Consider the following 15,705-nt stretch of genomic DNA (forward strand, 5'->3'; position numbering starts at 1 on the left):
CATCGCCGTAGGCGTGAGGTTCCGTCTAAAGTCCAGGGGCGATAAATTCGTCGTCGCGCGCCGTATACTGTATGTGTATGTGAAAAAAATTGGAGGACGCTTAAGCTTCGCCTTCAAGAGTCGACACGCCAAGGGGTGTAAGACAATGGGCTACGGCGCAGCGACTACGCGCCCCGCATCGGACGCGGTGAGCGTCGAGCAACGCAGCGTTCGGCGCGACAACGAAATGTGCGCCTGAGCAAGCGACGCATGCCTGAGCCGTAGAAACAGCTCGTTTCTAAGGCAACACCGCGTTCACTAGAGGCGGTTTTGCACCGCTTTGAAGCATCGAACTCGTGGCTCAGTGGGTACATAGCTTGACAAACATACAATCAAACCCAGTCTTCGAAGACACGTGCACAACAAGAGAGAAAAAAAAACACTCGTGGCTCAGTGGTAACGTCTCCGTCTCACACTCCGGAGACCCTGGTTCGATTCCCACCCAGCACATCTTGCAAGTTGTTTTTTATTCATGAATTGCCTGCTGGGATTTATCGCTCACGGCCAACGCCGCCGACACCGGCTTTTCTGCGACACGAGCTCCTTAACGCTGTCGCGTTAAAAGTGCGAGGGTGAGCAGGTGAACGCGGCTCCATCTCGCGTGCGCGAGCGAGAAAGGCGGGATGAAAGCGCGCCCCCTCCTGTCGATCACGCGAGGCAAGGGGGAGAGGCTAGGGAGGAGGGCGTTCTTCTCCGGCAGCTCCTGCGTATGGCGCTGCTGCGCGAGCCCTGTCTTGAATACGATCTGCGATGCGGACAGCGTAGGCATCAAGGCGCACGGGGGGCCGATAGCATCGTGTGCGTATAGCACCCATACGCTTGCGCGTCATCTGCGTTCACGAAGCGAAACGTCACTGCGACCTTTTTCACGCCGCTCTACAATTTCTCGTTAACACTTTTCATCTAATTAAAATACTTGAGAATGATGATTAATTCATCATGGCTAATTATGTAATTAGGCAGAATACAAAAATAGCCTAATTATCTCCAAGCGACGGTAAACAACATTACTTCGGTTCTGTCCAGCTACGTGGCATTTGTATGTTTTTAAATATTGGGGCATGGTAGTTGGGACACCCTTTATACTATGTGTTTCAGCGAACACTCAAAAATTTTCAAAGGTTCCCTGTGGCAGATAGCACAATTCTAGTTCATGAGCTGGTCTACTCGAAGAGACATGCACAAAAATTGAAATGCATAACCGACTAATTAGCAAAATATATCTAATTATGTTTTAAGTAATTACTTTAGGGCCCAATTTGCAATTTACAAATTCTAGCCGTGCAGTTCGCAAGGCGTATTCAATTGGAACAAATTATCAGGATGACACTAGTTTCGAGGGATGAATTCCCGAACTTTGCGGAGAAATGCATTAGCATTCCGGTTACTTTCTTAACAAAACGTAGTTTGGTGCATTCAAGCGCGAATGTAACTGGAACCCCAATGCACTTCTCCGCAATGTTCGGGAATTAATATCTCGAAACTGATGTCACCCTGAGAATGGTTATATTGCGCTCAGTTTTACACAGACGATATTAAGGAAGGACAGGACGTGGAAGAACGTAGCGCAAAGAAATTGTGAACGTTCACCAACTTGCCCCCTTCATTGCTTTACTGAGAATTCATTCCAAGTGCATCCGATCGCCTTGCGAACTCCACGGCTAGAATTTGTTAACTGCAATATGCGCCATAAGGTCATTAGTTAAAAAGCTAACAGGCGAATTTTTATTAAATAGTCGATTATGCATTTAATTTTTTTGTGCAAGTAGTGTCCGCCGCTTCGTGTAGACCACCTCATGAACAAGAATTGTGCTATCTGCCACAGGCAACGTTTAAGAATTTTTGAAAGTGTTCGCTGAAACACCCTGTATATTTTATTTTATTTATTTTATTTATTTATACATACTGCAGCCTCGGTGAAGGCTATTGCAGGAGTGGGTAGTGAAAAAAAAAGGAAAGCAAGAAAACGAGATACAGGCACAAAAAATATGAATATCAAGTATATGTAATTGCTTTCAAAAATTCTTGCATAGGTAAAGAGCGGATGCTTCCAGGCAGTGAATTCCAGAGTTCAATGGCCAATGGAAAGAAGCTGTGCTTGAACATTTCCGTTCGGCAAAAGAAAGGGATAAGGTTGAGATTATGGGAACTCCTAGTGATAGAAGGTTTCAAATAATTATTTAGTGTATCAAGGCGCTCAGAATAAATCAGCGTGTCTAAAAATTTCATGCATTCTAAGCGGCGGCGAGATGAAAGAACTGTAAGACCTGTAGCTGTATAATGGGAAGAAGGGGAAAAATCTCGGCTATAGTTGCGAAAAATGAAGCGCACTGATTTCTTTTGGACTGATTCTAACTTTTTAATGTCGGATTTCTTATGAGGATTCCATATGATGCGGCCATAATCAAGAATGGGGCAGATAAGTGTTTTATACGTCATCAGTTTGGTATCCTTTGGAGCCTCACGCAATGAACGATGGAAGTAACCGAGACGTCTAAAAGCTTTGTTACATATGATGTCAATGTGTTTCGACCATGATATGTCATGGGCGAAAATTATTGAAAAGCTGCTTCAGTTCTGAAAAACGGTCTGTTATGTCGACGTTCGGGCGCGGGATGGGCTCAGGCCGGAAAGTTGACATAATAAACAGTTGTTTCTAAAGGGACACTAAAGGCAGATATTAAGTCAAGCTAAAGTGATAGATTAGTGGTTAAGGATCTCAAAGGCGTCAATATTATCGCGAACAGAGCCGCAATAAATAAGAAATTGAGGTAAATGCAGGACATGATTAGAGACTTCCCCAGCACGTGCAAGCACTAGCCTGATGACGAAAGCACGCCTCAGTTAAATTCCGTTACTAGTACTCAACCACTCGTTGGAAAAAAACATCCTTGTACTATAAGACGAAATAAAATGCTACTTGTTCAGTTCTATTTCATTCTTAGAAAGAAAAACTCATTGAAACTACCCTTTACAACGACGCGGGCGTCGAAAGGTTTCGTTTTAACGCCACTCCGCGCCGCCCACGCGTTTCAGTAGTTACGTTATGGCATAGTGCTGCGCTGGTTTTGCTGGCCCGCGAAACTCGCACAAACTGCAGGCAGAAGAGAATTCAACTCCCATGTGATGTCGCGTGATGCCCGAACGGTCTACGCCACTTGACCGAAAAGCAGCTGCAGCGGCGAATCCAACGCTCTGCCTTAGCTCGGTACCACCGTTTATTGGGCGCCGTTTTACTGACCGACGGCAGCAAACGGTGGTGATGGCGTATGCAACGTCACCACTCCGCAGAGACTAGCGCAAGAGTGGACACGGGACACTAGAAAGGCGACAAGGACAAGCGCGATGTCCTTGTCCTTGTCGCCTTTTTAGTGTCCCGTGTCCACTCTTGCGCTAATCTCTCCAGCATGGAATACCAACTAGCCCGGTCTCACACCCTGCGTCACCACTCCCCCAGTTTGGTGGCAGGAGACTTGAATTTTCAAAATGTATTCGTACCCTTGAGATGCAATTTTCTCGTGAACTAAGTCTTTCCTGGGCACGAAACAAGCGTATCGAATTTTCTGGAATGGTATTTAAACAGTCCACGTCAACTTAGTATTCGCCTTTAGTGTCCCTTTAAGAAGCGCGTAAACTTGAACCCTACGATAAAACAAGCTATTTACCACTTACCTGGCCTGCAGACGTACTTCCAATAGATGAGCTCCCTCTGGTAGCCGTTTTCGCAGTCACACACGTTGCTCACGCACAGGGCATGCTCGTCCATCTCGATGCACTGGTTGTGCGAGTAGCACTGGTTCGGGAAGAAACCTGCAAACGAACGTATTAGAGACGGTGGATAAATTTTCTTATTCGTTTAACAATGAATAATTCATCTTCTTAGCCTTCAATCGATAAATCACTTTTTATGCAGGCAATTTTCCCCGATTAATCGATTAATCAAAATTTCTGCCGGGCACTTTTGAAAAGGTTGACACACAGCTATCTACACTTGTAGAGCACTATTTTAATGCTTGAGATTGGGAACACACAAACACACAAGAACACAATTCGATAAACGTTTGATAAAGGATAATCTTTACAGTACAGTACACTTAAACAAGCAAAATGGCAAAAGTGAAAGGTGAAGTCCAAAAGAAACATGCACGAAACTGCAATATACAGAGGGGAACGAAAATTATTGGTCTAGGATTTTAAAGAACATGCTCTTTTATATAAAGCGAAGGAATGTCAATTGGCTGGGTTGTTTGGGCGAAACCGGCACTTTCTTTGAATGGCCACACAACCAGCATGCCAGAATAGATGCTCAGACGCTATAGATTTGCTGGAATCGACATGAACTACATGGCTATGTCAAAGTACATGATTCAAGCCAGCGCGCAAGCTATGCCACCTCTTTAGTGGACTGGGAGTGGCACGACGATGAACGACTAGGCTGTTATGTATGCCTTGAATTGCGAGGACATTTCAAGTCTCCGGCTACGGGCGGCATGGTGGCGTGTCTGATGTGCCGGAGGCGAAGTGCTAGGCACAGCATCACTCGGGACTCGTAAAAACAGTCGACAGTCGCTCTACCACAGCCGCAGAGTCACTGGTTGTGACCACCATTCCGGTACGCTTTTTTCGCGCCACTGCTGCTGAACTCTCAAAAACGATTATTTGAACGGGCCTACTCGATTAAGTCAGTAAAATGAAAGGAGGTGGGCATTGTTAAAAATTATTCGTTCTGCGGGATACAGTTAACAAGAATAATCGATTAATAATTCATCGATATTACCAACCGTAGAACGTATTTGTGAAAATTACCTCACGTAAATGGCTGATTAATGAGTCTCCCCTCCGAAACCAGGGTAGTGGAGTAGCAAGCTTGTCATATCCAGGAATTCTGGACATTTTCCTTCGGAACTTCACGGCAATGCACAAGTGTAACTCAATGGGAAAATTAAAATATATATATATATATATATATATATATATATATATATATATATATATATATTTCAGAATATTAAAAAAAAATGAAGATCAAAATGTTTCAACTGACTACAACGAAAGGGTAGTCCCTTCCAACAACATATGCATTTATATCACTCATAATCAAAACATTGGTTGTGGGTTAAAGGCGTGTTTTGGTCAGGGATGGGCGGCGAAGTACCACGACAGGGATTAATCAATTCCAACTAATAACGCAAATTAATTGCCAAAATCGTCTTGCACTCTGCCGGCTGAGGGCACATTGACTTGAAGAAGTGGCAAATTTAAACAATAAGGCATTTTTTATAGCTGGCGTTCGAACGGTAATGGTAGAGAGAGTGTTATGAAGTCTGTTTACACACGCAGGTTTTACAGCGAAGCTGCTTGTGGCTAGGTCCTGGCGGATCTCCGTGGACATAGACCAACAATTGATTCTCCTTTCCACTGCCGACGCCTCTTTCGCAGGTTGTGTATAGACCGTTTCATCGGGCGAGGAGGATAGGTCGCGCGGAGAGCCTTTCCTCCTCTCTGGCTTGGGCGATCCGGCGCGGCGCTGCTTGAAAGTATTGCTGTCGCGTGCTGCGGAACGATTTCGAGGTGTTTTAGATGATACTTTGTGATATCTACGCCATGTCCGTTCGTATAAGGTTGTCAGGGAAGTCTTTCGGTGCATCGGCAACTACAGTAGGCGGAAATATCTCTTGGGGGCGCAAAAATGTGACGCGCTTTATCAGCCGCGATGTATGCACATTATCAGTTGCGGTGTTTGTATGTGTTGTGAACTATTTCGCTTATATCGGTTTTAATTCAACAAAGAAAACCGGTGTGTCTGTATTAGCAGCATGAAATGGTAAATCTGCTCACTATCTGATCGCTTGGCGTAGGGAGTAAAACATAAAGCATAAGAGCGCATGCTCGTGCACGGCCAACCTAAGGCAACTACGAAACATCTAAGCGGCAGGCGCTATCAAATATTTGTGATGCACCGGCATCGTTCTCGCGCACTTCAAGTCTAGTAGGCTTCAAATTACCATATGTCTACGCTAGCCTTCCTGCATGAGGCCGATGGCGCTGCTCAACACAGCGATCACTGCGGTTGGTGATCCAGCACGGTACATATGTAAGCTGTGCGCTTCGGCATTGCCTTTTTGGCCTGCATACAGCCATAATATATGAGGGATCGCATAAAAAGAATGCGATGCCTATTTTTGAGGAAACAATTTCAGTAACACGTGTTAGTGCGTCGTAGAGAACGGAACGAACACAATCGAAAAAAAACCCGGTTATTCTCTTTCTCGAAAAAGCAAGAGACCCGCCATGGTTGCTCAGTGGCTATGGTGTTGGGTTGCTGAGCACGAGGTCGCGGGATCGAATCCCGGCCACGGCGGCCGCATTTCATCATCATCATCAGCCTGGTCACGCCCACTGCAGGGCAAAGGCCTCTCCCATGTTTCTCCAACAACCCCGGTCATGTACTAATTGTGGCCATGCCGTCCCTGCAAACTTCTTAATCTCATCCGCCCACCTAACTTTCTGCCGCCCCCTGCTACGCTTTCCTTCCCTTGGAATCCAGTCCGTAACCCTTAATGACCATCGGTTATCTTCCCTCCTCATTACATGTCCTGCCCATGCCCATTTCTTTTTCTTGATTTCAACTAAGATGTCATTAACTCGCGTTTGTTCCCTCACCCAATCTGCTCTTTTCTTATCCCTTAACGTTACACCTATCATTCTTCTTTCTATAGCTCGTTGCGTCGTCCTCAATTTGAGTAGAACCCGTTTCGTAAGCCTCCAGGCTGACGCCCCCATCGCATTTCGATGGGGGCGAAATGCGAAAACACCCGTGTGCTTAGGTTTAGGTGCACGTTAAAGAACCCCAGGTAGTCAAAATTTCCGGAGTCCTCCACTACGGCGTGCGTCATGATCAGAAAGTGGTTTTGGTACGTAAAACCCCATAATTTAAAAAAAGAAAAAGCAAGAGAAAACGGGCTAACCTAACGCCACAATAGGACCTCGCATAGTCACGCCGCACAACGTTTATAAATATATAACCGCTAATGCCTTATGCTTGGACCATGCGGTATATAGAACAAAGACATATGTAATCCAGCACCTACCACTGCTTATAGACACTCTCGCAGTTCGTAAACAGTCCCTTTGCTGGACAAGCTTAATTCAGACTGTAAGGTACACTATTACTTGCCAAAACTATTTTATTCAGGGGCGGAAACCTCATCCATCGAACCAAGTAGTCACGCAATGTAACCTGCAGCGAACAGGTTGAACGCTTGTCAAAGTACCGTATTTTCGCGATTCTAAGCACCCCCCTCTATTTTCGAGAGAAAACTGGGAAAAAAGTTTGCATGCGAATCTAAGCACCCCCCTATTTGTTAGGAAGAGCGTGTAGCCAAGCCAAGGCCGCCAAGCACGCTTGCTCCCTCTGCCATCGAGCCGGAGCCGTCGGCCTCCCGAGGTGGCACGGCGTCCGCGGCTCGAGTACGCCGTACAGCCGGACTGTACGGCTGTATGGCGAAAGCTGCAGAAAGCGTCTCCATTAACCATGGCAAAGTGAATTTCGGACGCGTGGAAGCGGGTCCAAGTGGACGTTGTGGTAAAACCTTAAGAAGTGCTCGATCCCAAACCACTTCGACGGAACGGAAGACGACCTGCTTTGGGATACCGAGTGCGGCGGTTCAAGCAGTGCGACGAACTCGAGTGGCATTGATAGCAACTGAGCATCCGATACAATCGGTGGGTTCACTGTCTGCACCGACTTTTCTTTTGAATGTTTGCAAAAGAACATGTTATTGCTCGCACCCGTATCGTCGTGATGTCACAGCGAAAAGAGGGAGGGGGGGGGGGTCAGTCTAGATTTTTCGAATCTAAGCACTCCCCCCCCCCTCACTTTGGGCATCGCGATCGTGAAAAAAAGGGGGTGCTTAGAATCGAGTATATACGGTATAATATCACAGCTCCTATCGTAGCAGAACGGCACCCCCCTGTTACGATCGTCCCGTATATTTCATGGCTCCTAAACCGCAGCTTAGAAATAGAGGGTAATAGTGCAATAAGGTCAGATTAGTGTAAGCTCAATTATGCGCGCACACATCGCGCTGCGTGTTCCGTCCACCTCAACGCCAGCAGAAAATTCCGGCCATGACGCCTTAAACCATGTCAGCACGTCTCACAGAAGCGCTTACCACGTAGAAGACGCACGTCATACTAAACAGACCACACGACCGCGAAAACAAACGCCAGAACCTACCGCCGAGCGTATACGCGGCGTGCACGCCGATGGCCGCGCCACTGGTGGCGGCCTTGCGCAGAACGCATGGGAGAGGAGCGAGCCGCGCGCCGTAGCACGCCGTAGTTTGTTGCGTCGTTGATAGTGCTTCTCCGCGTTATTTGTGTTTTCAGAGCAAAATAGGCAACACCCTTCGCATGTGTGGGATGGCCAAAGCTTCCGAAGAATGTCGAAGAAAAATTGTTGCAGGGTGGGGCGCTCAAATACCGGCGAAAACGTGCCGGTGATACGGTTCTAATTATTCCCCGCAAAGCCTCTTCAGCAGGAGCAACGGTGGCAATGGATCGTCGCTTCGGCGCGAAATTTCTTGTTCTCATCCTTTCCTTTGTCGCTTCGGTATTTTTTTCTTTTTTATTATTATTTTTTACTCGATTGTAGTTAGACGCGTAAGCGACGAAGTTCGTCTGCAGTGCAACATGCGGTTTAAAGGCATTTCGCTAAAGTTCAGAATGCCGTTTGCCGCTTATATTGTTTTCCGCTTCTTTACCGCGTTGGGCTAGCTAGGCAGCACGACTGCACGAGCGCATTGTATTGTATGTTAAAGCTACAGAAGTTTGCAAGAACTCAAATTGTTAGTTTTATGTGGCCCGGTAAATCCTCGCACCAGCTGTCACACACTTCATGTTTTTACATCGATTTTATGCGTGGCTTCGCACATGTTTAACTGTTGCTAGTTGCTTCATGCATAACTCTTGATTCTTTTGAGCTGCGAGGTTTTCACCCTGCCTCGTTTGTAAAGGGTATAAATCACGCTGTGTCTTATCGGAATGACACCAAGCAAGTGCTTCTTTAACAGCTTTATTCATTTCGCCCGAGGGCATCTTAGATATTGTGGTTTTTTGGGAAATGTGTTTAGAAAATAGGTAGCTCAGGGCGAGAATCGCTAATAGTTGCTGCATATGGTATTTTTGTAACATTTTTCGCTGATCCATTTTTCGCTGAATAGTTCGCGTCACGTTTGGTAAGTCATCACACCTTGATGCTTTCTGAGCAGACTTAACACGCCGAGTGATTTGTTTGTTTCACAACGTAGTCGCTTCTTGCAAGTGAATTTTGTACTCAACTGAATTGTTTCTTATTATGCTTACGCCGCATACGACTAAACACGGCCTTGCCGCCAGCGCTGGATATATATCATGTGGCACCTCTCTCTAGTAACATTTAAAAAAAGTACTGCAATGTTAGTCAGACTATAGCTTTGTACGTCTCCAAGCAGCTCCCTTAGGGAAATTAAAATTGCAAAAACTGCAGCGCGAACGGCAGTTCATCGGCGGTACAGCGCTAACACGCGCTTTTATTACCCCTGCGTTTGGTGGCTTCGTTGACTATATAGTGTACGCGTTTCTATCAATAAATTCGCAATTATTCTTCTTCAGGCGACTTTCACTACACTTATTCGGCGGCGTCACATGTATTCATCGGCAGAAAAATCACAACGGCATATGCAGACATCGCACCGTGCGGATTTGTTATCTAAGTCTACACTAACGACGGGTGCTTATTACTGAGGTACAGAAGCAGCATTACGGCAAGGGTAGAATTTAAAAAAGAAAACACGGTCGAGACATCGCATTAGTCAACAAAATTTGTCGGCAAGTTTACATGAGCTCCACTTCATGTAAATGGTCTTCATGGCGTTTGTCTGCGGGACGCAGCTGGCGCGTATGTGGACCACGTTGCCCCAAACACCGGTAACATCTTGTTCATACCCGCTCCCACAGAGGTCTGCGTCTTCCCTACAGCTGTCACCGCAGAAGAAGCAGTCTGGCGCCCGAATAAAGGACAAATCGCAGCCGCGAACTTCAGTCACTCTTGCTGCAAAGCGTTGTCGTCTGCTACTGCTCCCACGCGTATTGTTGGAAGCGCCCGCTAGGTGGCTATCAGTGGCGCCTCTATAGGCGGTGCACGCGGCCTATACCTGCCATGCAAAAGACCGCTTTCACCCAAGCCAGTATGGCGCTGCTCACAGGCGGCGCCACTGCGCCACGAGCGCCGTCCCTCTCCTGACAACGAGGCAACCTTCGCCCGCGCGGCACCAGCGCCGAATGCTGCCCTAGCGGACCGATGGAAGTTTCGAGGGTCGTCGCTACGCTAGCGCGCGCCCGTGTTCTGTACGGCGGGAGCGCTCGTGCGCGTGGTTTTTGCGATGCCGAGTGCGACCTCATCAGCCAGGAACGGCGGCACGCAATACTGATGTGTTGTTGATTGCCACAGCAGCCTCGAAAACACGAAAGGTCGTACGCCGCCCGTGAAGTTCTACAGATTTCCTGGGAAGTGATACGAGAAGGACAGACGACAAGCGTGGATAACTGCAGTGCGCCGAGTCAAGTAAGTCTCATACTTTCGCATTCGCGTGTAATATCTTGAAAGTGGAATAGTCATATGCCTGTTTTAGTGCTCGGCCATTTGTTTAGTCGTGTCGCGTTGTTGAATTGTGGTGGCATCCGCCGTTTTTTAGCGGTAAATTCATGCGTGTTGCGCCGCTAAGCTCTACGACGCGTGCTCGATTCCCAGCCACGGCGGCCGCATTTCGATAGGGGCAAAATGCAAGAACACCCTTGTTACCGTGTGCTTTGATTTTTGTGCACGTTAAAGAACCCCCAGAGGTTAAAATTATTCCTGAGACTCCCCATTACAGCGGGCCTCATAATGATTTCGTGGTTTTGGCATGGTTTTGGCACTTAGAACCCCCGAATTTATTTGATTGCACTGTGCCTTCCCTCGCGATCGGCATGGACGAGCTCAAGAGAATTATTTCCCTTTTCCAAACGCCGCAACTTAAATTACTAGTTGTGCACGTAACGAAAGGGGCCGCGCGCTACTTTTGTGTGGTAGCAGGCCGTATTTAATGCAAGCCGCGGTCATCGCGTGCGTCGGGAAGCGGCACATCGGAAAGCAGCCGCTCGATACGTGCGCGTTATGTTTGTTGTTTGCCCATGCTTTCTAAGTATCTAAGTATGCAAGTATCATAACTTGTAGTGATACCACTCTTGTAGAATAATATATGCACACAATCACAGGAACGTTACCTTTGCGAACATATTATTGGGAGTAATTTAATCCCCACAACAAATAGGCACACATACTGTTTCATTTATATGCGATGCAGATGGAAGCCGCGCCAAACAGACCAATGGCAATCACAACAGTCTTCTCAGCAGTCAGCACCACCGGGACATGTGCTTTCGTACTGCAGCGACACAGCTCTTGAGCAGCAGCAAGACACGTGTGAAACAGACTCCAGCACATGCCTTTGTGAAGTGACGCGTAACCGTCAAGAAGCAGCCCAATGGATCTGCAGTCATCGAGTAGTATGACAACAGAAGTTCCTGCTGCCAGTGTGACTTATGTTGTAATTGAAATAAAATGGCTAAATTTCTGAACATGGTGCGTACCTCTAACTCGATGTCGTCTACGATCTTGTCGGACACCTGTGACATGCAGTTGGCTTTCACTCTCACATCACCGTCCACAATTTGTTCAACGTCGTACACGTTCGGAAGCAGACGCTCCTCTATCGTGAGGTTTCCGCCACGAAAAAAAGCTGTCGGCGTCGGCAACCTTCTTGAAACCGCACGGCAATCTTCGCATCGCTGTTGCGCAAGCAGGCGATCTGCCGCCGTCGAAAACGGAGCGCCGTGAGAACGAGCAGCGAAGAAAAGCGCGGACGGCACAATTAAAACAAAGCGGAGACTACGCCGCAACGCGACCGCGCTGCTTGGCGTTTCCACATTGGGGCGCTGTCAGGATAAAATCCCTCAATGATTCCAAAGTATAGACAGGCTTTGATCCAGCCAACGACGCCAGCGATAGGCTGATCGGTGACATGTGACCTTGCTCCGCCCCTTTGCCGCCATGAAAGTTCCTGCGTGCCGGGGGAAGTGCGCGCGTTTCGCCTGTTGTGCTATGCGCATTGCTGCGATAATTTCGTTCCGGGAGGGCCGAATGGCCTTGTTGCTTTGCGGTTAGGTGCCGAAACCGGACGAACGATGGCAAGAAGTTATTTTGCATCCCGCGCGGCAACCAGAACCTAACCAGAAGAAAAGTATGCTTGCACAGAATTAGACGGAAGGACTTTGAACTGCCGGTAACTGCACGGTTTTGCGACGCAAGAAACACAGAACGATACAAAGGTGCGATAGAAAGTATACACGTGCATGCGTCGAGCTATGATAGTATTTCATTCGCGCGCATGAATGTTGATGGCCGAAGTTTGTGGATATTATTTATTTTAGTTCGTTATGAGCCCGCCGAATAGCTCAGTATGACCTAGGATGCAAAGGACCGAAATGCCTTGTTGCTGTGCGCGTAAGTGCCGAGATCAGACGGAGGATGGCTAGAAGTTATTTTGCATTCCGCGCGGCAAACAAAACCTAACCAGAAAATAAATGTGGTCGCATAGAATCGGACGGAAAGACAGAACCGTCGGTAACTGCACGACTATGCGAGGAAAGTAACGTAGAGCGATACGAAGGTGCGAGAGAAAGTATACACGTGTGTGTGCAGAGCTGCGATAGTATTTCGTTCACGCGCATGAATGTTGACGGCAGAGGTTTGTGGAGATTATTCATTTTAGTGCATTATGAGCCCGTTGACTTAGCAAGTGCAGTAAGACCTAGCATGCAAGTAAATAGTGGGGCAGAAACGCATTAACTCGCTGACAAATATCCGCATTGCGTTACGTGCGATAAAAAATAAATTTCAGCAGCGAATTCTACTTTCACACTTTCCTGTGTTTGCGCGCGTTGTTAACTGCGCTTTACAATATGTCCAAAAAGTCATTTCCAACTGTGCATATCCTAATAGTTTGTTGTGCATTGCATATGTGAATAAATATATCCCTAAGTTCCTGCATTACTCTGCTTTTAAAAACAAATACTGCATAGCCACTGCTACTGGCCATCAAATAATAAAGTGTAATAGTATAATACAATTTATCAAAGTAGATTACATACAGCTGCGAGCTCGTTCCTTCCATGTTTCCCTTACACTCGAAGAAGTGTCAGTAATCGCCGATGCCATTTTACTGATGAAAAACACACAACTGCAAATTAGCATAAGAAAAACGCCAGAAGCGATACACGGATCGCCAGCAAAACACAGTGCAGTAATAGCTAGGCCAATCCGCTTGCGTTTCGTATAAGGGCGCCCTAATTCTTAGGGGGCTTTAGCGGTGCACGGAGGCGAAAAGGCATAAACACAACAATGCACGTCATGATTCAAGTTTACGTGGCGACGTCGCACGGTTCACGAGAACACTCAACCGCATTCACACACGCGCACACACTACGCTCGATGTTGGTGGGCCGCGTGATTAGATCGCGCTGGCAGCCCGAACACGATCGAGGAGACTCGCTGACATGATCCATACCGCCGCTTTAGAATGTCACGACAGTTGCACTGGCTCGTAGCACTGAACCAGAAAACAAAAGCCGTCGTGTATTCGCTAAACGACAAACACACTCAGCGGCAAGAAGACTGTTGGCGCACTCGTTTCCACACACATACAGGATGTTGTTTAGTTGCCGTGAGGGTCGCACGTTTCAACTTTGCGGTCCTTCTTTTTTTACCCGAATTCTTCGTTCAAAGTAACCGCTGTGTGTACGCAGCACACTTACGAGCAAAAGAATTCACAGAGCAAACAGGATTAAGCGCAAGCAATCACCAAGGCTCGCAAACGAACGCAAACGAACGAAAGGCAAACATGCGGAATCGCGAGGCGATCAAGCACTCATTCCGTGAGCGCTTTCCTTTCAGCGCTCATTTGAAATTAAAGGACTAGATTTAGCAGTTCGGGCCCTTTTTTCGTTTTTCACCACAGTCAGGCACCAGTAGCGTTTTATTTTCGCGTGTGTGCAGATATTTTTTACCTCACGAATACCGCGGCGCCGCGGTTTAGCTTGGGCGCCGTCTGCTACAGGAACTTCCAAGGTGGCGCGCGTGGCAGATGTCGCTTAGTGTCTCACGGCGGAAGAGCTTGCGAGAGGCCGCATCTCAAATCAGCCGCTGAGACCGCCGCACGCCGTCCCCCTGTTGCGCCCGGCCTTTGTGTGCGACTCACCGCCCCAGCGCCCGAGCGCGGTTCCACTTTGGGTGAGCTGAACTCTTATCAGCCTCTTTTGTGGTTCCCACATTGTGCGGTTTGTTTCACCCCAGACGTGCGGAATGCTCCGCCGCTGAGGTTTTGTGTTGTGTTGTATTTGTGTGTGTTGTGGCTGTTGTTGTCTGTTGGAATCATTATACTCTAAGGTGAATAAACACCTTAGGTCGAGACTCACCCTGTCCCCCCTGGCCTGAACCCGCCGTGGTCGCAACTCACTGCGAACCGCGGGTTAGGGGTCACAGCTCTGACTGCTAGGGCTGCTGCGAAAGTGCTAGCGAGCGACCGCCGCTCCATCGGCGCTGTGCGATCCAGAGAAGGGTCAGGTGCGCACGCGCGAGCCTGAGTAATACCCCTATAATATTCACTTGATTTTTGACCCTCCACAGGGGAATTATATCTTCAATATGTCCCATACTACTAATGATTGACGCTTCGACTTCTTTCTGGCTGCGGCATGCGGTCCAACAGGCATATTTCACTAAAAAATTTAGGCCGTGTAGCCTGTGTCAGTTCGCCAAACAAATTCGCCATGTATATTCCTCAAGCAACAAACACCAGCAGTTAATTTCTCAAGTGAGTTGAACGTGTAGCACAGAAAAGGGAATATATATTGGTACATTCCATTTTGTATTCTGTAAATAGACGTAAGCCTTCATTAGCTTTACTTCTAATTGCCGCCGCTTAAAATAAGCACGTGAAGAACCGCCTAATTTTAAGAAGCAGTCAAAGAAGCAAGTTGTACTTGTAGAACCTAACTGCAGTATTAGTTAAGTCCTCGTGTTACCGCCGACCGTTTCTGTGAAAAAACGCAAAAATTCGATATTACACCATGAACTACTCGTCGTGAGCAAATCAGTTTTAGCGGATTGTAACTGCTGCAGGAGTCATATATAGCCAGCGTCTGCGACATACTTGTTGCACCGCGCCATGTATCGTATCATACGTGAATTCTTATTTTCTATATTTTTGCGGTTGTCGATTGAAAAACCCGCAATGGGCTGGTCTGCGCTCCTTCGGCTGGCACTGTAGCGTTGCCTTCGAGAGCTGCATTGTCGTCTAAGAAATAAGCTCTTTGAATAAATTTTCGCAAATGAAGACGTCGTAAAAATATATTTGAAACGACCGCCATAAGTATACAATCAAAGAGAACGAGGGCGCGCAAACGACAACACCGCCGAAAGCGCCCGGACACCACCCGAACTGTAGCAGACGACAGGCGCGAGTCCTTGCCCTGACGTCACGCGAGCGGCGCTCGCAGCGCCCCTGTAGTTCGTTCTCAGGGCTA

General features: G+C 47.5%; 1 protein-coding gene across 5 annotated transcripts in view; it reads right to left on the bottom strand.

The window, feature by feature from the left end:
• LOC135918024 (uncharacterized) overlaps positions 1–15,705 on the bottom strand; it is a 474,504-nt gene that overhangs the window by 50,289 nt on the left and 408,510 nt on the right. For all 5 annotated transcript variants that reach the window (XM_065451696.2, XM_065451695.2, XM_070521484.1 and 2 more), the window contains one exon: positions 3,712–3,849. In XM_065451696.2, the coding sequence (XP_065307768.2) occupies positions 3,712–3,849 (138 nt within the window). The remainder of the gene's footprint in view (positions 1–3,711; positions 3,850–15,705) is intronic.

Source organism: Dermacentor albipictus, chromosome 7, assembly GCF_038994185.2.
Source record: "Dermacentor albipictus isolate Rhodes 1998 colony chromosome 7, USDA_Dalb.pri_finalv2, whole genome shotgun sequence".
In the NCBI taxonomy this organism is placed as follows: domain Eukaryota; kingdom Metazoa; phylum Arthropoda; class Arachnida; order Ixodida; family Ixodidae; genus Dermacentor; species Dermacentor albipictus.